We start from the raw sequence: 24,907 nt of genomic DNA on the forward strand, positions 1-24,907 counted from the left end.
AAATCCAGCTATGAATAGGAACATATTCCGAAGACTACTTGAACTCACTCACTTTTCTCAGTGATGGCTGACCCGATTTCTACAAAATTAGTGTCAACTTATAATTCTAGCTGCCTCGTAACACCCTGTTGAATTTTACTGTAATCGGACTGTAACTTCGTCTGTAAAGTACCGAAATGTGAAAATCACGAAACTTCATTATCTCAGAAACCACACAACCGATTTGATCAATATTAATAATATCAGATGAGCGGGCTAGTTAAGGGTTAACTGATGAATTATGATTGAACACGTGGTTTCAAAGTTTGGCTGCCCTATACGTTCCCATTTCATTTGATTATAATTGAACTTAAGCCATCGTTATGTATTAAATTGTTAATAAAACAACGAAAGTCTATTATTTCAAAGATTTCATGACTAATTTGAACATAACTAGTGTCATACGAACAAGTCATCTCTCAAACTTACAAATAACAAACTTCATAACAATTTGATATGTGGCTCAAAAGTTATGGAAAGAAAAGAAATTCAAAGGCTATTTAAAACTATACCTGCTTTGATTGATATATGTGGTCTCAACATAATTTAAATGTGGTTTTGTACTATTTGAACGTTCCAAATTCATTGATTCCTTGCGATGTGTTTAAAGTCTGCAAATGCACGACGAATCGGCCATAGGATATGATCATAGTCAAAAGACAAATCGTTTGAAATGAATGGTTTTATCGAAATGACAAAATCTTCGACTTTTGGCTTTTGGTGCCCTAATTCTGAATATATTCATATTGGGTGGTATTTGGTCATTTTCAGCAGATTTTCTGGCATCAATCTGACACCGGAAATATCCATATTGGGAGGTATTTAGTTATTTTGGTTGTTTTCCAGAAACTAACAGTGGTCGGCTTTAAATTAAAAATCGTGTCAAGGGTCAATGTTTGGTTTCTATGCATCATCTCGATTACGGAAATATCCATGTTGAGTATTATTTGGTCATTTTCGACTGTTTCCTGTAAGTTGCCATTTAGCGATTCAAAATGGTGCCTGAGGTCAATTGTTAGCTCATTGCATCATTCTGCTTCCAGAGATACTCATATTGGATGGTATTTGTTTTTTTTAGGCTGTTTTTCACAAACCGGAAGTCGCCATCTTGGATTTCAAAATGGTATTTAAAATAATTTCTGGCCTCTGAGCGTCATTCTGGTTGAAGAAACACCCATATTGGGTGTAATTCGATCATTTTCCGCTGTTTCCCAGGAACCGGAAGTCGCCAACCTAGAATCCAAAATGGGGTCTGTGGTCGATTTCAGCAGCTGTGTATCATTTGTTACCACTAAAAACATTCACCTGCCAAATATGGTTCCATTTAGTTGATTAGTTCGCGAGATGTGCAGAAATTTGTGCAGACACATGTGCTTCCATAAGAGGGAGGGGCGTCGAACCATTATGGACATATTTATTATAATCGCGAACGCAGACTGAACACGACGTCGTGTTCCGTCTGCGTTCGCGATTATTGTGCTAGTTCTTACGTTAGCGTTGAATCATTGTAAAGTGACATATTTATTACCCTTTAAAACATCCACACGCAAATTCGGTTTCATTTGCTTGGTTTGTTCTTGAGTTGTGCAGAAATGTATGTTTCATTTGTATTGGACCCCTCCTTTCCAGAAGAGGGAGGGGTCTCGAACTATCTTAGGAACCTTTATCGGGACCAAAAACCCCTACATACAAATTTTCACGTCGATCGGTTCGGTAGTTTTCGAGCCTATATGGATCAAACAGACTGACAGACCGGACTTCATTTTTAGATGTATAGATTACATCAATATTTTAGAACCTAAAGAGTGAATATACAATTATTGGATTGAAGCGTTCATGTAAATCTATTTTTACAAATAAAAGTTTGAATGAGAAAGGCTGGGTCTGACCGCTAGGTGGATTAATTTAGGCTTTTTGTGCGTTAATAACGCAGAAAATATGTGAACTGAGAGGACACAGTGGCTGCGTAAGACTCGAACTTTTGCGTGTACTTCAATAGTTCATACCATGATTGTGTTAATAAATTTTTTATGTCATTTTAAGTAACATAACACTTGTGTAAAATTCACAAAATCACGAGTTTTTCGAAATGAGTGTCAGTCCCATTTGCATTTTCAGAAAGCCGCGAAAAACGTGTTTTTTATAATTTCATACCGTTGCTTCTTATGAGATAGGACAATACGTTTGGATGCTTTTGTGAGGTTTTTCCATAACAAAGTTGTTGAGCTCACCTATTGTTATGAAACTATGTATAATTCGCTACCATTTTCGCTTATTAACTCAATTTTGGGTAAGATGCAAATGGGACGGATTTGCTATATGCAGCAATATAGCTATATAAAATTTAAAATAAAAAAAATCTAGAGTTTTCTATGTTTTTCTTAATTTTCTGAATTTTCTTGAGCATTTTCCATTTAATCAGTGGTGGGCACCGCTAACCGAAAATTTAGCGACGCTAATCGCTAAGTCGCTAACCGGAAAATTTAGCTCGATAATCGCTAAACGCTAAACGCTTAACCCACATTAGCGGAACTTTCGCTAATCGCTAACTTTTAATATATAAATAGTCATATCGCTATATTTATTGCTCGTGTTTTGTAAGATTTGGACCACTTTGTTCTGTTTTGGTTAAACAAACGAAAACAATTACTTACAAGAATAACAAAAGTTATTTAGCTTGCATTGAAAATAGATACTCTTAGGAATGTTTTTATGAAAATTCAATTATTATCTGAATCGAAAAAGTAGAACCAAAGTTGTCATAATTTCAAGCGCATTACAATTTACCAAAGTTCTTGGTGTGCCAAAAATTCAATCTAGACCTTGTGCTTGTTCTTCAAAATGCTCCTGTGGCTTGTACGATAACTGGAACTCCATTCTAGGGTAAAAAAAACTGACAAAAGTAACTTTCGCAGTAAAGTATGTTCATCTTTCGAAGCAATTTACGTACGCCATCAGCAATTCACAGTTTTTCTAAATACTTCTATTGTCGCTTCTCTACAAAATTTAGCGAATTAGCGATTAGCGTTTCGAAGGCTAAAATTTTAGCGACGCTAACAGTTTCAATAACCAGCTCAAAAAATAGCGAAATCGCTAACTGAATTTTAGCGTCGCTAATTACCGAATTAGCGAATTAGCGGAATGGTGCCCACCACTGCATTTAACTAAACTCTAAATATCGTTAAACCTCCTTTATAAATATAAATCAACGAAAAAATTTACTAAAAGTTCATAAACTATAGTTATTTTTCGAAGAATTTCGAGAAAAATTAGTTCAGTTTCGGAGACCTCGGAATTCCGCACAGTCTTTGTCCTAGAGCTCAATCTGGAAAAATAAAAATTATAGCTTTTTTATTATTTCGGTGAATTTTGGTGTGGCTAGCAAAGATAAATTTTTCAGAGACCTTAACGAATTTTCTCGTAATCAAACGTAAAAGCGACGAACCCGGCGAGTAATCACTTTACGGCCTTTTGACGCACTTATGCACTCAATAGGGGGGCACCAAAAATTTACAGCAATGATTTAAAAGTAATATTATTTTTTTCATTTTTTTCTATCAATCTATTAAACAAAGACATTAAACGCGAACTCATTTTCTTTCACTTTTTAGATTCAATTACATCGAATTTAGATGTATGTGAAAATGGAACTCTTGCCATAACTCAGCATCTGTCGCAGTTGCAAACTCTAGCTTCATTCGGTGAAACAATTGAAAGCACATCTGTTTCTAGACAGGTAAGTTTTAATAATTGACATACATAATTAGTTTTTACCGCAGTTTTAAATAGGAATATGTCTCGTAAAACAAAACAGGTACTTATTTTATTTCTCACGGCCGACTCTATCCCTCCTCCTATTATTTCAAATGAGATCCCCACTAGATTTAGGCTGAAAGGAAGGAGATACAATTTTCGTAGCGTTCCGTAACAAAAAATCTTTGCAGAGACTCCGACAACGAGCATTTTCATTGAGCAAATTCTTGTACTGCGTTATGTAATTTTTGGCAGGCGGTAGGTTGTGGCGTTATGTTACGTTACATATGGGGGGGTGGGATCAAAAAAAAATTTTTTGCGTTACGTAATGGATGTCGTCTTATTAGTGGGTGTTAACCAACACACCTATATAGCCAACTGCAGAAGGCAGCTAGTTACTTTTCGAGTTGGCTTATTTATCCGGCAGACTCTATTTCACAGGGAGGCAGAGAACCTCTATTGGATTTCGGACTTTTGCTATAATACTGATGGAAAAAGAAAACGAACAAAATAAACATAAAAAACTTGTCAGTTTATTCCGTTCTTTCTCTGGTGATGATTTATTCCGGATGGCGACGTCCGGTGCTTCTTCAAAGCTGCTCTTGCAACTCGAGGTATCCAGTTACTGCAACGGTTCTCGGTAGGGCAGCGTTTTACTACTCCTTGTCGCGGGAGTAGCAAGGAATACAGCTTACTCTAACCGGCGAGCACACATAACAGTCGAACAGTCGAATTCCCGGGCCAGCGGAACAACCTTTGCTGGTCTACACGTACCCGCGTAACAACCTTCGCAGGACACATAAGAGACAAACTGCAAAAAACAGCAGTTAAAACGCGCGCAAAACTCAACACAAATCGCGATTTGTGTCCTGTACCGAGATCAACTCAATATCCCGCGATGGCTGCCTCCGCTTCCGACCAACACAAACCACCGGCCTATCTAACCCTAAACATTGATTCACAGCTATGACAAAAAATTACTACAATTAAAATGAATGAAGCGTCATACACAAATTACGTAACGCTAAAAATCTAGATTCCCTCCCAATAAGTTACGTTCGATATGGCTCCCCCCTAAAATTAGGTTTCGCTGGACAACCTGACCCCCCCCCCTCCAATTCTACAATTTTGAGCAAATATCACAATTACGTAGCTCTCTCAACTGCTGCCTCCTCTCTAGGTAACAATAAGTAACGCCGACTTAACTCCCTTTCATGCGTCATCTAATATATGTACGATGCCTAAAAATGAACAAATTTAAGTGAACGATATTTAGCAGATTCCCAGATGGTCTCGAGGTAAGATGCTGGCCTAACAAGCCAGTCGTCGTAGGTTCGAGTCTCGGCTCGGGAGAGACTGTTAGTGTCAGTAGGATTGTAGCGCTAGCCCCGCAATTGTCCTGTACTCTAAACAGTCGGCTGCGAAGTCTGTGTATAAATAAACAGAAGGTCAAGTTCCGAATCGGAATGTAGCACCAAGGCTTTGCTTTTTATTCAGCAGACAGTGGTGAGCATTTGTCATGTTGGGTATACGCTCTTGTGGGAGTATTCAAATGAGGCTAATATTCAGTTATACACTCTCTGGCAGCAGTACCCACAATGCAAAAAATTTTCCACTCACTGCTAAAAATTGCAACCGCACAGGTTACAATCTAGCCCACACCGAATGAAAAAACATGAGGGTTGTGTGCAAAGCCACGACCGCAAGGTTGAAGTAGAATACTTTTACAAGAGAGATACCCGGCTGCTTGCGAGTCAGTCATTTTTTCTAGTACACAAACGTTGACTAATCAGATCAATTGAATTTTGCGCTTCGACAAGGATTGACCATTTTCAATAATATAGTAAGTTGCTTGTCATGGTTGGGGCTTGACAATTTTTAAATTTTGAGATGAAATTTTTTCGGATGTCGTGCTCATGACTGAAGGAAAAGATAATTCAGTACGTTATGAGACACGGAGATGAAGTAAAATTTATAACTTTTACAAATTTGAAAATGTGACTTAACTCATTAGAAAATATTAACTCTTCAATCAAGTTTTTATTTCATCCTGAAAAGGATAATTTGTTGTTCATTTTAGTATCGGATAAGATGCCGATCACATCTTTGCGTTATCACTAACAGGGCGAAAAAAGTATTCCTTGTGATAAAGTAAACAATGGAATGCTGATATAACACTCAAAACTAGACGGCTCATGTGTTGTCAAAATAAGTCAATTTTTCATTGAATGCATTTACTAGTGCCCACTATAGCACAGAGACTGCATTTCACTAAGTGTCTCACTGCATCAGCCACTATCGATGCTGAGATCCGCTGCAACTAGTTCGCTATCCATAGCCATGCCACAGTATACGCTGCCATTGGTATACACTGTCCCTGCATCAGCTGATCCAGCTGCTATCGCTGCTGGAATCCGCTGCAACTAGTGCGCTATCCATTGCTACGCCACAGCTGTGGCCGCTTTCCGCCATCGCTGGTATCCACTGCACTGCTAGTGCTGCTGCTAAGAGAGGACGACTGCTGTTGTCGCTGTCTAGAACTATTATGAGCGGCTTCGGCTGAAACAGGCTCTTATATAGGCCAAATAGCATGTTTTAAATTGCAAGGTATATGATTCTGTCGATCGTGCTTGGGAAGCAATTATATAACGACCAATCAGAGGTCGAATTTTTCGTTTTGACAAGGGTTGACTATTTTCAATAGTACAATAGTTTGAATAATAAAATTACAATTATCTTCATTCGGAAAGAATCTTAGAAGATTTTCCAATCTATTGCTGCAAGAACGAAGAAAATCCATCGAATACTAACCGATTTATTACCATTTAAAATTGGACATATTTTTCACTTTTTTCATTTGGAAAGAATCTTAGAAGATTTTCCAATCTGTTGCTGCAAGAACGAAGGAAATCCATCGAATACTAACCGATATATTAGCATTTGAAATTGGACATACTTTTCACTTTTTTCGGTTTTGGATTTTCATTTCACATCCCTATGTAGCCGAATTTCCCGAGAGATTGACAACAATTTTTTTACTAACCTAACACCGATAACAATAAAAAACCTAAATTAATTCACCTAGCGGTCAGACTCAGCCTTTCTCATTCAAACTTATTATTTGTAAAAATAGATTTACATGAATGCTTAAATCCAATAAAGGTAAATTCACTCTTTGGGTTCTAAAATATTGATGTTGTAATTGGAGTATAAAATATGACATTTGACGTAATGTTTGTGCTTAAGAAATAGCGAAATAAAGAAATGACTTTTGATTTCGAACAATTTAATCACGAGCGCTACCGGGAACGTTCGAATAGTGCGATGCCACATTTAAATCATGTTGGGGCCATATATATTGATCAAAGCAGGTATAGTTTTGAAAAGTCTTTGAATTTCTTTTCGTTCCAAAACTTTTGAACCACATATCAAATTGTTATGAAGTTTGTTATTTGTAAGTTTGAGAGATGACTCGTTTGTTCAAATAGGTCGTGTAATCTTTGAGATAATAGACTTTCGTTGTTTTAACAATTTAATGCATAACGGTTGCTTAAGTTAAATTATAATCAAATGAAAAGTGAACGTATAGGGCAGCCAACATTTGAAACCACGTGTTCAATCATAATTCATCAGGTAACCCTCAACTAGCCCGTTTATCATACATCAAAATTGTTCAAATCGGTTGTGTAGTTTCTAAGATAATGAAGTTTCGTGATTTTCACATTTCGATACATTACAGACGAAGTTTTAGTTCGATTACAGCAAAATTCAATAGGATGTTATGAGGCAGCTAGACCTTTCATTTGACATTAATTCTGTGGAAATCGGGTCAACCATCTCTGAGAAAAGTGAGTGAGTTTATGTAGTCTTTGGAATATGTTTCTTTTCATACCTTGGTTTCACATTTTTAAACATAACAGGCAAAGTAATAGTCCGATTGCAAAAAAAATCAATAGGGTCTTATGGGGCAGCAAGACCTTTCATATGACATTGATTTCATGAAAATCGGTCCAGCCATCTCTGAGAAAGATGAGTGAGATTGAATAGTCTCCAGAACACGTTTATTTCCATAAACTCTGAACCACAAGTTCAATTTTCATAAAATTCAAAAGTTAAGGGTTTTTTAGGTAGCCCGTTCATTTGAAAGTAATTTTGTTCAAATCGGTTGTGTAGTTTCTGAGATATTGATGTTTCGTGATTTTCACATTTTGATACATAACCTCGGAACTAAAAATCCGATTACAATAAAATTCAATAGGGTCTTATGGGGCAACTAGAGCTTTCATTTGCAATTATTTTCATTGAAATCGGTCCAGCCATCTCTGAGAAAATCGAGTGAGATTGGGAGAGCGTTACACACACATACACACACATACACACACACACACACACACACACACACACACACACATACAGAAAATGCTCAGCTCGGCGAACTGAGTCGAGTGATATATGACATCCGGGCCCTTCTGAGCACTTTTATACCTTTAGTTTTTGCAGTGATTGCTATACCTTTCTAGGAGAAAGGCAAAAACGGAGAATGAATAAATTAATGAAATAAATAAAAAAAATGAATAAATAAATATGAACAATCATATTTATTTATTCATTCTTTCCGTAATTTATAAATTAACAATCCCAAAAACTTATCGACCGTAGTTTCTTATCATTGAAATTGTTTGGTCTTGGTCTGAAGTGCTAATACTGAAAGTATTTGCAAAGCAAAAAGCAGTCAACTATCGTCTGACCCCATCAAGGCCTGGACACGAAATCCAATTCTAATCCATTCTTCAAGAAAAAAAAATCTGCTGGATTTATTTTCCACTTTAAATACCAATTTCGGGTAGCCAACAGCAAAACTATAACGAACATTCAAAACCTTACATTCACACACAGCATACAGTAACACCTAACACAGTAACACGTGCGAATATCATGAAATAAATATGTTTCAAATACATCACGCGAAAAATCCACTGCCGCGACTTATTCTATTGCTTACCCCTTACTACACACACTGCTGTGCAGGCGTTGTTTATGCGACTGAAAGGAATGTTTTGTCACACACAGGAGAGTCAGCTGACGCTGATAGCTCTTATAGACCTGTGTGATAGAGACTAAAGCCAGACCAATATCAATCGTCTCAACAAGATCATTAAAGCCAGGTTGTTGGATCTGAGAAACAAACCTTTTTCTCATTATCTTCGCTCCCTCCCAGTCCGTGGAAAGCCCTTCTGGCAACTTACCGAAATTTTGAAAACCAAACCGAGACCTATTCCCCCTCTATCACCCCAACACCAATCCCCGGTCATTTCTTTTTAACAGCATCTGAAGAAGCCAATGCACCTGGTCAGCATTTTGTCAACTCTCACAATTTGGGTCATGCCATGGTTAGCCCGCTCGAGCATGCCGTCCAGGAAGTAATAACTAGAGTCGCCGATCTTCCCTCAGTCATTCCCGATGAATCTAAAACATCTGCTGATGAGGTGGTGCCATCAAGCGCACCAAGAACGTGAAGGCCGCCGGCGTCGATGAGGTCCTCAACCTTGAGTTGAAAAACTTGAGTCGAGAATTTTTCGAACACCTGGCAGCGATTTTTAATAAGCGTCTGGAGCTCAGCTACTTTCTCGCTGGAAGTTAGCTAAAGTGATCCCCATCCACAAATCCGGTGAGGACCCTACCAACGCTAAAAACTATCGTCCCATCAGCCTATTATCGTGCATCTCGAAGTTGTTCGAGAAATTGATTCTTAGTCGCTTACTATAATTCGTAAATCAGAATAACTTCTTCCTGCCAAAACCAGAACAGTTCAGGTTTAGACCCCGTGTAGACCATCTACTGGACAATGCCTAACTGGGCAACTGGGAGTTATTGGGCATTGTCCAGTAGATGGTCCACACGGGGACCGAAACCGGTCGACTTAAAAGGTAATTTTTTGTTGTCCTTTTACGTTTATAAGAGCAATAAGTGTTGTGTCCGTTAGCGCGTCGCGTGATTAGTACAAAATCAAATTTGAAAAATGTTGAGGCCACATATTTTGATCGTTGCTTAGATATGACCACATGTTTAAACATTACACATGTTTAAACATTATGAAGTTCATTGGTCAAGGGTTTTAAAGACATGTTCATTTGGTCATTTAAATCTTACTATGTTCAGATCGGTTGTGTAGTTTCTGTGGTAATTAGGTTTCGTGATTTTTACAATTTGATGCATAACGGACAAAGTTAAAGTCCGATAACAGTGTAATCAAATAGGGTTTTATGTGCAACTAGATCTTTTATTTGAGACTAATTTAGTGAAAGTTGGTTCAATCATTTTGAAAAAATTGAGTGAGCTGAAGCAGTCTTCGAAATATGTTTCTTATCAAAACGTGATTTCCTTCTTTTATACATATCTTTTATAAATAATTTTTAAAAAAATGATTCAGCTAATTCTAAGAAAAACGAGTGAGTTTCAAAGCCTCCGGAACACGTTTTTATTAAACTTTTGAACCACATGTTTAATCATAAGTTAAGGATTTTAAAGACAGCCCGTTCATTTGGCACCACAACACAAACAATATCGCACGCTTAGCCTTGGGGCTAATAGCGGTCTGTATCAACTAGATATTCGTTGAGAGAACTCGTTATCGATATTGTTTTTGGCACATTTTGTATGTGTAGGATAAGTACAACGATACACCGTGCCCCAGTTCTGAGTCGAGAAAATTTCCAGCTCGAAAAGATCCTCGACTCGATCGGGAATCGAACCCGATATCACAACCGTGTGAGAGAGCTAGCCGACCGACATCGCTAACCACAGAGCCACGGGGACCATCCTTTTGCACCAGTTTTGTTTAAATTGGTCGTGTAGTTTCTGACATAATGAAATTTCGTGATTTTCACATTTTGAAACACGGTGCCTAAACTAAAAATCCGATTACAATGAAATTCAATAGGGTGTTATGATGCCACTCGACCTTTCATTTGCAACTGATTTCGTGAAAATCGGTTCAACCATCTCCGAGAAAACTGAATGAGTTTAAGCAGTCTTTGGTATATGCTTTGCTTATATAACGTGATTTGACATTTTTATAAATAACGGACAAAGTTATTATCCGATTACAATGAAATTCAATAGCAACCTATGGGACAACTAGGCCTATCATTCGAGACTAATTTTGTGAAAATCGGTCCAGCCATCTCTGAGGAAAATGAGGGAGTTTAAACAGCCTCTGGAAAACATTTTTTCCACGTTACTTTTAAACCATATGTTTAATCATTATGAAATTTACAAGTTATGGGTTCTGCAGATAGCCACGCATTTTTATGCAAAACAATTTTTCATTGAAACAATCGAAAAGACTATTAGACAATAGATTTTATATTCTTTTGGAAGTAGAATAGATTTGCTTTCAGAATATCAAATAGCTATCTGCGTATTTTTGCGTACGACTAAGTAATTTGAAGTCAAACTAACCATCGAAAAACCGTTATTTATTTATTTATTTCGTCAAGCAAATGTAGACTACAGTTATAATAATACAATGTTTTCTTATATTCTATACATTATTTCCAGTAGTTAGTCGTTTTTTGATTTGATTTCTGCCCATTTTCGCAGTGCTGATTATAGTGACGCATCATGCGATTTATTGGGCCATTTTTTGAGTAGTTAGTTCTGTAAGAACTTTCCGCAAATATTTTACGATTTCTTAATTGACGACTGGGTGCATAAAAATTTAGTTGCGATAATAATTTAGAAAATTGCACGCGTTGAGAAATAATGTCATTGATAAAGTAAAGCATTGAAAGTTCGCGGCGTTTTTTAAGTGCTTGTATGTCTATAAGCTTCATATGATGGTAAGGGAAATGCTGTCCAATTTAGCTTACGAAGCGCGTACAAAAGAAATTGTTTTTGGACAGATTCAATGCGTTCTTCATGTGTTACAATAGGGTAACGAGGGTATTTTGGCCAGCTTTGGGAAGTGTTCGCACAGTTCATTAAAAACAAACACAATTTTGCAACATAAATACCTACTCTATCATACCATTGTTAAAAGCTAAGTGTCTATTTTAATATACACCGTTCAACAATGCAATATATTGAAAAATATCCTAGAAACATCAAAATTTCTACGAAGTACTAAAAACATATTTTAGTCCACCAAACTATTACTTTGGCCTACCTTTATATCTACAGACGTGTATAGAAATAGTTCGGACTAATTATATTTAAGATCATCATCGGTATTTCTGAAGCAAAAATAGTGGGTTTGAGGAGAACATCCTTCTGCTGTGAATTTTTGTAAATTTTAGGCATCTAAAAATGAAATGATTCGGCTTATAGCGGTTTGACAGGCATTCTCATCTGATTTCATATCGTTAAATATGATAAACTAAGAAGTAATTACCTGTAAATTGTCACAAGCTGCTCCCTCGTTCACGTGCAACGGCCGAACGGTAATCAAAGAGATGTCAAAACTTGGCATAGCCAAAATATGTTTGCTTCAGAAAGAGGCAAACATGTTTCGGCCATGCGTTTAAACACTTTTTCAACTTTTTCCAACATGTTAGAGTATACAAACTGTTTCTATGACATTTTATTGATGTTACTACAACAACGAATTGTTTCAAAAGCATACATATTTGTTACAATAGCTTCCGGACGTTGACTTGTATATTACCACTTCCTCTTGACTTTGGGTTGACTCAGCCATGACTTTGAATATGTATGAACTAATTCCAAAATAACACTACCTAGAGCCAGTTTTTCGCGGAAAATTATAGTGTAGTATGATTCTTAGGTGTGTTATTCAATGTTGCATGCATGGTTTTCTAATATTCATTGAATTTATCAGATAAAATGCATAAAATGTTACCGGGTGGGCCAATATATGCATATGGGCCAAAATACCCCCGTTACCCTATAGGGATTCCATATAATGCTACAATATTCCAGAATTGGTCGGGCGTTTTAGAAAGTTCAGCATACTATTTGCTTTGTTGATTATTGTGTTATAATGTTCTATGAATGTAAGTTTGGAGTCTAAGACTACGCCTATGTCCCTTACGATTTTGCATTTTTCTCCTGGTTGGTTTCCTAAGAAAATTTCTGTTGGTGGTGTTACTGTTTTTTCTGCTAAAGGCTATTGAATTACATTTTTTGATGTTGACTTGCAATAGGCTTTTGTTGCACCAAGTGTAGAATACATTAATTTCATTCTGGAATATTTCGAAGTCTTCTGCATTGATTATTTCTATGAAGAGCTCCTTGTCGTCAGCATAAAAAGCACATGTATTGATTTAAGAAGAAAGGAAATGTCATTCACGTATAATATAAAAAGAAGAGGGCCCAGGTGAGAACCTTGAGGAACCCCGGAAGTTACTTCAATTGGGTTTGAAAAGGAATTTTGAAAGCGGACTATTTGTGTTCGTTTTGTTAAGTATGACTGCAGCCATTCCAAAAATTTTGTTTCCATTCCGTATTTTTCGAGCTTGAAGAGCAATAAAGGTATGTCGATTCTGTCAAATGCCTTGCTAAAGTCCATATTTAGAGCTTCTACGTGGTTGGCGTTGTCCATTACAGTCAAAGTGAAAGTTATGAATTCCAAAAGATTTGTGGTAGTTGATCGGCCTTTATGAAGCCGTGTTGTTGAGTTGTGAATTGGTTTTTTACTTGCTGAAAGATTTTTTCATTAATTATTGATTCAAATAATTTTGAATGCATGAAATAATGGGAATTCCACGATAATAACGAATGTCAGATTTAGCGCCAGATGTGAAAATTGGCACTAAATATGAGGTTTTCCAGAGTTTTGGAAAAATTCCTTTCTTCAGAGACATGTTAAAAGGTATAGTAAAGGTGTAGATAGTTCTTCTGCCAAGTTTTTGAGAAAAATTGGAGCTATTTTGTCAGGTCTAGGACCTTTCGCAGCGTCTAAATTTTTAAGTGCGTTCTAAATTTCGAATTCAGATATTTGATTGACAGATAGAGAATTCGAATATTCAGGAAAATACGAGAAATATTCGCGGTAAAAAGTGGCAAAAAGACTACATAGATATTTCATTACTAGTATGTCCTACATTACTGTCAAGATGCATTCGTGATGGAAATGGTTAATGGTTGAATAACTGTTTTATTTCGAACTATAGCTAGATCAAATGTTCGGCAAAAATATGTATTTCTGTTTGGCTTATAATTTTGTAGAAGATATAAAATATGTAGAAAATCCAGAAAAAAACTTATATTGAGAATAATGATTTTAGTGAACTTTGTACATAAACTCAAATTAATCTACCTAGCGGTGAGACCCAGACTTTCTCTTTCGAACTTATTACACTAAAGTCGCTTTTTACGCGGGGGATACGTGCCGCGTAAAAAAAACCGCGTTAATTCCGGAATCCGCGTAAAAAAAACCGCTAATTTCCGGAATCCGCGTAAAAAAAACCGCGTGAATTCCGGAATCCGCGTAAAAAAAAACCTCGTAAATTCCAGAATCCGCGTAAAAAAACCGCGTAAATTCCGGAATCCGCGTAAAAAAAACCGCGTAAATTCCGGAATCCGCGTAAAAAAGCCGCGTAAAAAGCGACCTTAGTGTACTAGTTAAGCTTAGCTTAGTGCTGACTGTACATATCCATGGTTGCTACTCCGTCCGAGAATGGCCATTCTGTTTCGGAACAGAGTGGTCTATGTACATAAATCGAGGTAATACCATTAGTGGGGCCAAAGCCGAAAAACGTGTAGCTAACCTTAAAAAAGGAGTGTAAAGAATCGTGTGCCTTGCTATTTGATAGTATAATTGGAACTAATTTTTTATTGAGATGAAATCGATAAGTAATAGTAGTGATGTTGGAAATACATAAAAATCTTGATATGATATCGGCAAAAGGCCTTTTCTCCCACTACGGGCCACTAAGATGTATCGCGCCGACATAATCCGCCCACCAAATTCCGCTCGGGAATTCCCTCTCCTAGTCTTCCTGGAATGTACTCGTCATGGTCCAATGGTAGAACCCGAAGTTTTCTTACATCACGCCGAACGACGCCTGTTGCGGTTTTCACCGATATCACCCTAGTGTGTCCCTCGGGTCCCGGGAATGCCTCTATGATGCGGCCTATAGGCCACTGCTTCGATTTGTCGTCCTCCTTCGCAAGCAAGACGAACGCTCCTACAGGTATATTTCGACCGGATTGTTGCCACCTTGTCAGACGTTGAAGAGACCATCGAAATTCCTGTGATAAACGCTGAATATAGTTCCATCTGGACAACGAGTTGATCTGACGTTCTAACATATTAAGCTCTGGAATTGTGGTGAGGGGTCGTCCGATCAGAAAATGAGCAGGCGTTAGAGCTTGCGGATCATGTACGTCATTGGAAATTGGGATTATCGGACGCGAGTTCATTGTAGCCGCTACTTGAGCAAGAAAGGTTGACAATTCCTCATAGGTGAAAATTTGGTTACCTGCAGTCTTTTCTAGCAGCTGTTTCGCGGACTTAACTGCCGATTCCCAAAGCCCATCGTGATGTGGTGATCTTGCTACTCGACTGGAGAAACAACTGGAACGCTCACCAAATAAATCTTCAGCAGAAGTAAATGCACGTATCATCGAAGACATAGGGGCATTAAATCCAAACGCTGTGCGATGAAACCATGTTTGGACAAGAGTAGAAGTCCTTAAAGCACGCGATGGAACACGAAAATCAAGTAAAGATAGTAGTTTGGGACAATCTACTTCATTGTTCAGGAGCTTAGCGTTAAATGTTGCCTGCTGAATCTTCCGTCGTCGAGCTAGGGTGTCAAGATTGATTATCTTGCACCGATCACCGTATGGAGGCAAATTCTGTGGGTCATATCAAGGCAGATTTCTCAAAGCAATTCGGACAAATCTCTTTTTCACTCTTTCATTTCGTAAACTCCAGGTCAGTTGATGTAGAAGCCAAACTAGTAAAGCATTCTCTAAGATAGGTCGCACTAAAGAGCAATACAGAGCTTTCAAGCAATACGGAACATTAAAATCTTTGGCTATTTTGGTTATAAACCCCTGCTGACGATTAGCCTTAGCAATGGCGGCCGATCGATGACTAGCAAAGGAGAGTTTCTTATCCATTGTCACACCCAAGTCATTCATCTCTTCAACCCTGCTGAGCACGACTCCGTCGATATGGTAGTTGAACATTATAGGCTGCGAGTTCCGATGAAATGTCATTACAGAGCATTTAGGGATGCTGACAATCAGCTTATTACGATGGCACCATTCTACAAACATATCCAGTAACTGCTGCAAACGGTGACAATCTTCTATGCACTTCACGGTGAAATATAATATTAGGTCATCCGCATATATAAGCTTACATCCATCACCAAGCAAAATTCTAACATCGTTTAGAAATATTGTAAGAAGCAGTTGTCCCAAGTTACTTCCTTGAAGTACACCACTCAAGTTAACGAACGGAGTTGAGCTGCACGCTCCCAATTTCACCCGAAGTGATCGATCACACAAGTATGAACTAAGCCATGCAACTAAGCTGTCAGAGGCACCAAGCAGGTCAATTTTGCGCAATAGTAATGTTGGCGCTTACCCTACGTTGTGTGATTTTTTGATTGCGGTAAACTCGCACGTTTGATTTAATGTCGTTGGGGCAATTAAGGCCCAGTTTGCTTGGCAGCAGATGGGAAGCGGGAAGGCTTTCAGGAGTTGAAAGTTCGAAACACGAGTATTAATAACTACTACGAAATATATTAAATTAATTTCTTTTTACGTACACGACGGCTACCGGCAGCGGGCCGGCTAGCGCTATGGCCAAAGGCCGACTGGCACAGCGGCCGACTAACGACTCTATTGAAGTAAAACTGGACAACTGGTCTGGCGCTGCTGCGAAGAGCGCTTTTATATGCTGCCGGGCAGTGGGCAGCATTGTCGAGCGGCAAACAAAGCCGCAAATAAGCGCGTGCAGATCGGCGTCGCTTGGGCCTCAGCTAGTCACTCACGGACGACAGTCATGCCCAGCTGAGGTGGGACTTTTGGCGCGAACATACTCCCCCCCTTGAAACCCCATGGGTTTCAACATTCAGTCCAAACGAGGGAGCAGGGGTCAGGAGGGAGCAGGCATGGCTCCACAAGGCAGCTGGGAGCGCTGAGATGCGGTTGCAGGCATGATCCGACCAAACTTTAAAGTGGTGTGGGTGATGAGTAGCAACGAACCCAAGCTGCGCTGGCGGTAGCAGGTAGGCATCGGGAAAACCAAACCGCGGTGACGAGAGCGAGCACCGGCACCCCTGTGCGGCGCAGGCGAAATGGTTAGCAACGAGGCAACGAGTAGGCAGCGGTGAACACGTACGCTGCGCTGACGATGACAGGCAGCAGGAACCAAGCTGCTCTGGCGATGGCAGGCAGCGAATGCAAAATGCTGCACTGACGAAGGCAGGCAACGAAATCGAAGCTGCATTAACATGAGGCAGGCAGCAACCGAAAGCTGCGCTGGCGATGGCAGGCAATAAACCCAAAAGCTGCGCTGGCGAAAGGCAGGCAGCAAAGTCGAAGCTGCACTAGCATGAGGCAGGCAGCAACCAAACAGCTGCGCATGCGAAGGACAGGCAGCAACAAATCCAAAAGCTGCTCTGGCAAAGCAGGCAGCGAAATCCAAGCTGCTCTGACGTGAGGCAGGCAGCAACCAAAATAGCTGCGCTGGCGATGGCAGGCAGCGAAATCCAATCCGCTACCCTGGCAACGGGTAGTTTGCGATGAATGTGCGGACTGCACTGATGATTAGCAAGCGGCGGTGTGCAGCGTTGCTCCGACGAACTAGACGCAGGGGTCCGGGGTGGAAGCATAGCTCCCAATCACTGCTGTGTGGACGCGGCGGTCCAGAATGCCACTGAATGATGCGCTCCAGCAGCCCGATAACTACGAAGACGCGCTGGTCGAAAATGCCACTGGATGGTACGCTCCAGCAGCTGCGCTCCGTTGGATGGTATGCTCCGGCCGGTGTACTAAAAATTCGCTAAGCGTAAACGAGTTGCATTTTGATTTTATTTTAGCGAATACTTAACTTGAGGAAGTGGTGGGGCGGCAGATTCGATCGCCTGGTTGACCAAAACCTGCGCTGCCCCTAGTGCCTGGCTGGCTGGAACCTGCTTGCCACTTCTGACTTGTGGCGCGATGAATGTTGGTCCGGACTGGATGGATCCCAATGCACCAGATTGGTGCGACTAAAGTTGCAGGAACACGTTCCCAGCGATGGCTTCGAAACATCAAATCAAATTGGCGCGAAATGCGCGGCGACGGCACATGGACGTTGTGTCCATCAAGCATCGATGCGAAGATGCTTCAACTTGTTACAAAAGTGAACAAAATACAAAACGGCTGCGCACAATGCCATCATTGTCTCTCATTGTTTCACTCACTTCAAGAACTAAATGCCCTTTGTGCGACTCGAAGTATTCTACACAATACTCTATTGTTCGGTCACCAATAAGGTTTGTCCATTTGAATAATTGTCCGAATCGGCACACAACGAGCACTTTGGACATTGGCACGAAATTGTAATTTAACAATCGAGCACTAGTGATTTCCGTGTATCGCTTTAGCCATTTCGAATTTGGCTCGATTTATATGAGAAATGTTCAACAATTACTACGGACGTTAGAATACCTTTACAATTAACTTCACCAAAATTTTGATTTTGGTTCATTTTTCGGTAACTTAGATTTTTCAACGACGGACACTATCACAATTTCGACTGATCTCAATTTTCGACAACTTTCAACCGAGCAGAAAGAATGAACGGCAGAAAGGAAGACTGCTCAAGGATGTGCGCTGGTAATTTTTTACGCTTCGAAAGTCGGTTACCTTCAATTTATTTTTCAACGACGAGGAATATGTAGAATATTGTGGTGTTTTTCTCCGCACGCGTGGCAGACACATGCGCTTGGGCAAGCCCCGGTAGTATGGCGCGGACAGAAGCAAATCCGGCAAAGCTTATGGCGGTCCACGAAGTCACGCCGCTCCTCCGGCGGCACTCGGCGAAATTCCTCGCAGCGATAGAGATGATGGCGGTTGCCACGGTAAAAGCAGGCTGGAGGAAAAGGCGGGTGCTTGCTAGCAGGCGGGTGCTTGCTGGCAGGCGGTGGCTCCAAAGCCAGCGATTTCTTCCCTTCTGGCTCGTGCTGCTGCTTACCGCGGGATGCTCCGGTGGCTGCCCGGATACCTTTGCTGGCTCTTCCACGCTGGACTAATACGATTAGTTTGGAGACGTCTAAGTCGTTCCTGGCATCGTCCAATTCCTCAGGATTTATCGCGTTCGCTTCCCCAATAGCGTCCAATTGCTCCTTGGATCGGTCGATCCATTTGGCTGAAGCCTCCAGCCATTCAATATCCGATGTTGTTGCACTACTAGCGTCGAAGTCCTGTATTACTTTTGCGAATCGCGCACGAAAACGCACAAACTTGTTAACTTGGTCCATCACGGATGATTCGTCACACTACTTTATTATTTTTTAACGAAAAACTCCCTCCTACGAGCAACCGTGTCGATTGATTCGACATCCCGGTTAGAAAAAATGCGCGTTCTGCTGGAGCACTGTTAATTGCCGGCTGGCATCGAGCGCCAAAGGAAACAGAATGCAACTTGTCGATTGCGACGAGCACCGACGCGACCAGCACTCTGCCATTGTGTTTTGGCAGTTGACGAAACCGACGGCGAACGACACCAAAAGAAACGCACGGGCTTCTAATAGCACTACCAGGATGCCGTATCCTGGTCACGGCACCAATTTTATGTTGGCGCTTACCCTACGTTGTGTGATTTTTTGATTGCGGTAAACTCGCACGTTTGATTTAATGTCGTTGGGGCAATTAAGGCCCGGTTTGCTCGGCAGCAGATGGGAAATGGGAAGGCTTTCGGGAGTTGATAGTTCGAAACACGAGTATTAATAACTACTACGAAATATATTAAATTAATTTTTTTTTCACGTACACGACGGCTACCGGCAGCGGGCCGGCTAACGCTATGGTCAAAGGCCCACTGGCACAGCGGCCGACTAACGACTCTATTGAAGTAAATCTGAACAACTGGTCTGGCGCTGCTGCGAAGAGCGCTTTTATATGCTGCCGGGCAGTGGGCAGCATTGTCGAGCGGCAAACAAAGCCGCAAATAAGCGCGCGCAGATCGGCGTCGCTTGGGCCTCAGCTAGTCACTCACGGACGATAGTCATGCCCAGCTGAGGTGGGACTTTTGGCGCGTACAGTATACGATGGTCAATTCTGTCAAATGCGGCTTTCAAATCCGTATAAACCACGTCCACTTGGCATTTTGCTTCCAGTTGTGTAAAACAAGTATGCGTAAATTCCAATAAATTCGTGGTAACCGATCGTAAAGGCATAAAACCATGCTGGTCTGCAGAGATGTAACACTTCATTCCAGCTAGAAGACTTCGATTGACAATAATTTCAAATAATTTCGATGCTGCCGAGAGATTTGTAATTCCACGGTAGTTACGGATATTACTTTTAACTAAACTTTTGAACACTGGAACCAGAAATGGTTGTTTCCATATTTTCGGCAATTTACGCTGTTCGAATGAGCTATTAAAAACTAAGCAGAGTGGGGAAACTAATGCGGCAATATATCGACGGAACACAACGGCTGGAATCCCATCAGGTCCAGAAGAATTTTTGAGCTTGTTGGTCGCAGCAGTAATCATCGATTGCGTGATCTCGAACGTGTTTAAATTAATAATATCAGCAGGAACATCAACTACAGCTTGTTCAACCTCGTGATCAGAAGCGATGTTTGGTGCAAACACAGAAGCGAAGAATTTAGCAAACTGTTCACATGTATCAGCATCAGAATTCGATTTTTCGTCGTTAAGAAATGTTGTCGGTGGAATGGCAGAATATTCACTTTTTGAGTTAACAAAATTCCAGAAGGACTTGGGATTACGCTTTAAATTTGATTGAACTTTCAACACATACGACTTGTACAAGCTCCGGTTCAATTTCCGATAAGCATCGCAAGAAGAACGAAAAGCATTTTTCGATTCAGATGAGCGGTATCGTCGGAGTCGTCGCTAATTTGTATTAAGCATTCGTTTCAGCTTTCGTAGCTCTGCTGTACTCCAAGCAGGTGACAGAAGGGGCCTACGAACAGGCACGTTAAGTAACAGCCAATCCGAAATATGCCAGCAAAAGCTTTCAGCCATATCATCCACGTCATTCGAAGACAGTATTGTGGTCCAATCAGAGTTGAACAAGTATTCCAGTAGTGCCTCGAAGTCGATTTTTCGAAAATTGAGAACAGGATCCGTGGGAGTATATCGGTTTCTAGAGGCAAAATCAGCAGGAAAAGAAACGGACACAACCAGAGGCGGGTGGTGGGGATCAACACGAAGCAGCGGTGCAGATGATTCATTAACATCAACTAACACGCTTGCTGAGTTAGCGAAGACCAAATCGAGCGTTCTGCCAAGAAAGTTTTGCACCAAGTTGTATTGACACATGTTCAGAAGGTCCATTCCATCAATTATCGTGGAATTTGCCTGTGTAGAACTACTGGAGTTACAGCAAAAGATCTGGCTGTCGTTTGGGGATCGTGGTTGATTATAATCGCCGCATACTAACACAGTATCGTTGGGCAATGCTTTGTCGCAAATTTCACGAGCCGTTAATACGTGCTGTTCAAAAACTGCCACATCGTGACTCTTATCAGGTGGTAAATAAACAGCACATAGCGAAAGCTTCTTTTCTCGGATTGTAGCTGCAACGCATACTTGCTCAATTGACGAGCCATTTCTTGTCGTAATGGATGAACTAACATGTTTTGCAGCGACTGCGATCAAGACTCCTCCAAAACTATTCTTTTCACTGTTACAGCGAGAACGATCGCAACAGTAAACATTATACGCAGGACCAAACAACTGCACCGAGTTGATATTGTCGTTCAAGCCAGTTTCCGTTATGATGATGACATCAAAGCTGCAATCGATTGATACAAGGAATAGAGCTTCAATTTGCAGCTAGAAATGCGTCTGTACTTAAGCTGGAAACAGCTTCCAAATGCACGGCCTTCGTGGAAAAACAAATGAAAAGCGCGATGCATCCTTTACTCGCGACTGATCCGCGTACACTGCGGCCCACAACGCTTATTGGACCCGCATAATCAACACCAGTAATCAAAAACGGGGGGGTGTGGTATGACACGATCGGCTGGGAGCTGACCCATTTGTTGATAAGCTTGTAGAGGTTTAGCTCGAGAGCAAGTTATGCATTGTCTGTAGACCTTGCGTGCTGCACTTGTTCCATGTGTAATCCAGTATCTTCAGCGCGAGACTGCCAGTTACGTTTGAGGTCCGCAGTGATTATGCACAGTATGGTACTGTTGTAGAACAAGAGCAGTCAGAATACAATTGGGTGGCAATACAATTTGATGTTTCGAATCATAGCACAGATTAGCTTGTTTGATCCTGATGAGTCCAGCTTCATCCAAAAACGGTCTGAGTTGTCGCAAGGAGCTATTTCGACTTAAATCCCTTTGGTGCTGTAAAGCATTAAATTCTTCGAAGTAGAATTGTCGCTGAATGTGTTTTATATAGATAATCAGAGCTCGATCAATTTCCCTTGGTGAAAAGATGGTTGACTTCATTGTTTCTACACGACGAAAACGAAGAATGCGAGCAGTGATACGAAGAAGTTTTTGTAGATTTGGATAATATCTGTGCATCATGTTGTCCAGGAATGTATTTTCATAGACAGCGACGAGTGACACTGCCAAATTCCTTTGTTCCCTATTAACCTGTTGCCTTTCAGTGTTGTTAAGCACAAGATTATTGTATTTTTGGTGTCCCAAGCGTTCGTTCCATGTTGGACCATTCCACCATAGAGAACAATCTTTCAGTTTCTCTGGCTCTACACCGCGCGAAATTAAGTTAGCAGGATTCAGGTGCGTGTCTATATGACCCCAATTTATTGCTGGAAGATGGGTAACTATTTCCGCCACGCGATTGGCGAAGGTTTCCCAACACGATGCGCCTCCATTGATCCAAGCTAATGCAACTTGAGAGTCAGTCCAAGCACGTATTTCATAGAACGGTGATCGACGGCTGCTGTTACATTTTTTATTAAACGAGCTAGAATACGCATGGCTACTTGCTCTAGCCGCGGAAGTGTTGTTCTCTTGTTTCTTATTGGAGCCAACTTTGACTTGGCGCATAGCAGATGCGAGGCGATAGTATCAAATCCGTTAATCGTTCGAACATAAACACAAGCTCCCATAGCTCGTTCGGAAGCGTCACTGTAGCCGTGCAGAACCAGATGAGATGTACTCCGAGTGCTAACCACTCTCCGAGGAATCTGAAATGTACTAAGAGACGACAGACTTTGGAGCAAATCATACCAGCATTTACCAACTCACCGGGTGGAGAGGCATCCCAGGCCACCTTTAGTTTCCATAGTCGCTGCATAATAAACTTCGCCTTCATGACAATCGGTGTCAGAAGCCCTAGTGGGTCGAGGAGTCTTGCAATTTGCGACAGTATTGAACGTTTCGTGGGCTGAAGGATCTGTGTTGGGTGATAGCTAAAACGGAGCTCATCGTTGCACGGCTGCCGGTGTATTCCAAGGGTTTTAATTGTGTCGGATCCGTCGAGCTCGATTGGCACCTTCAATTCGATAGCTGCCTTCGGCAAACCTGTGAGAACAGATACACAGTTTGGAGCTCATTTTCTTAAGTGGAAGCCTCCACTGCCAAAAAGTGAAGACAGTTGTGAACGCAGGATTATAGCTTTATCGAGAGTATCTGCTCCGGTAGTAACGTCGTCGACATTATTCCCCTGACTGCCTTTTCTACCGTCTGCGGATATTTTACACGGTGAGATTCGAGTAGTTGTTGTACACATTGGTGGCTAAGTATGAGGCACTCTTGGTTCCGTAGGTTACTGTGTTGAGTCGGTATTCACTTATTGGCTCTTCTTTTGTCCATCGCCATAAAATTCTCTGTAAGTCTCTATCATCCTCATGTAACTGCACCATACGGTACATTTTTTGTATATCCGCTGTAAGTACCACCGTGGGGAATCGAAACCGTAAAAGAATGTCGATTAGGGAATCCTGAAGCGCTGGCCCAGCCATGAGACGTCGTTGAGAGACTCGCCACTGGAGGTTTTTGCAGACGCATCGAAGACCACTCTGCATTTGGTAGTCGTGCTGGCTTCCTTCACGACGCAGTGATGAGGAAGAAAAACTGGTAGCTTAGACGATGCATTCGTAGCTACCGACATGTGTCTCAACTGGATGTATTCCCGCATAAATTCATGATACTACTGTTTTAGTAGTATATTTTTATCTAGCTTTCGTTCGAGATGCAGAAGCCGTCTAATTGCAATTTCTCGCGAGTTGCCCAAGGTGGCAGGATTTCTCAGAAACGAAACCGTTCATAGCTGTCACGAGTTGTGTATTTCAAAAAATGATCCTCGCACAACAGTTCCTGATCACTCATATGTGGTTTGGGGTTGGTATATTCCCCAAGCTCTCAGAATCGAGTTATTTGTTGAGACAATACGTCATTGGTGGCAATGAAAAGGCACGGTGATACCGAAGTGTATCGCCGATGACTCGGCTCCCTTGTAACCGCCAGACACTACCCAACCGAGTTTAGTATTTTGCAGAACTGGAAGACTGCCGTTGGCACTAAGCTTAATGGTGCCAGGCTCGATCAAACTGAAAAACAATTTATTTCCCAGCAGAATGCTAATTTTTCCAGGATGGTGAAATTGTGGATCTGCAAGCCTAATAGATTCTGGTATTGGCCAAGTGGTGATGTCAACTGGTCTCAGTGGAAGCTCGGACGTAAGACGGTCTAAAACCACACATGGAACGATATTGCGGTACCCTGTGCAACGAGAACTAAAGCTGACCTGCGCACCTAAGTTAGAATGACCGGCGAGCCCAGAAATGCCGCCAAACTTAAAATCAACCTTTGCTGTGGGCAGGTTTGATTTCTCACACAATTCCCTTGTTATATAACTAGTGTGCGAAGCACAATCAAGAATAGCGCGACAAGTGTGGGGTCTTCAATATTTATCGCACACATTGATAGTAGCTGTCAGAAGAAGAACATTCGTGTCCGCAACGTCTGCTG

The 24,907-nt window shown here is 41.0% G+C and overlaps 1 protein-coding gene across 5 annotated transcripts in view; it reads left to right on the plus strand.

Annotated features, from left to right (window-relative positions):
* Positions 1 to 24,907, plus strand: part of LOC129717857 (protein ILRUN) — a 255,173-nt gene that overhangs the window by 68,181 nt on the left and 162,085 nt on the right. For all 5 annotated transcript variants that reach the window (XM_055668084.1, XM_055668100.1, XM_055668093.1 and 2 more), the window contains exon 5: positions 3,651 to 3,775. In XM_055668084.1, the coding sequence (XP_055524059.1) occupies positions 3,651 to 3,775 (125 nt within the window). The remainder of the gene's footprint in view (positions 1 to 3,650; positions 3,776 to 24,907) is intronic.

Source organism: Wyeomyia smithii, chromosome 1 (genome assembly GCF_029784165.1).
Source record: "Wyeomyia smithii strain HCP4-BCI-WySm-NY-G18 chromosome 1, ASM2978416v1, whole genome shotgun sequence".
NCBI classification, from domain to species: Eukaryota; Metazoa; Arthropoda; class Insecta; order Diptera; family Culicidae; genus Wyeomyia; species Wyeomyia smithii.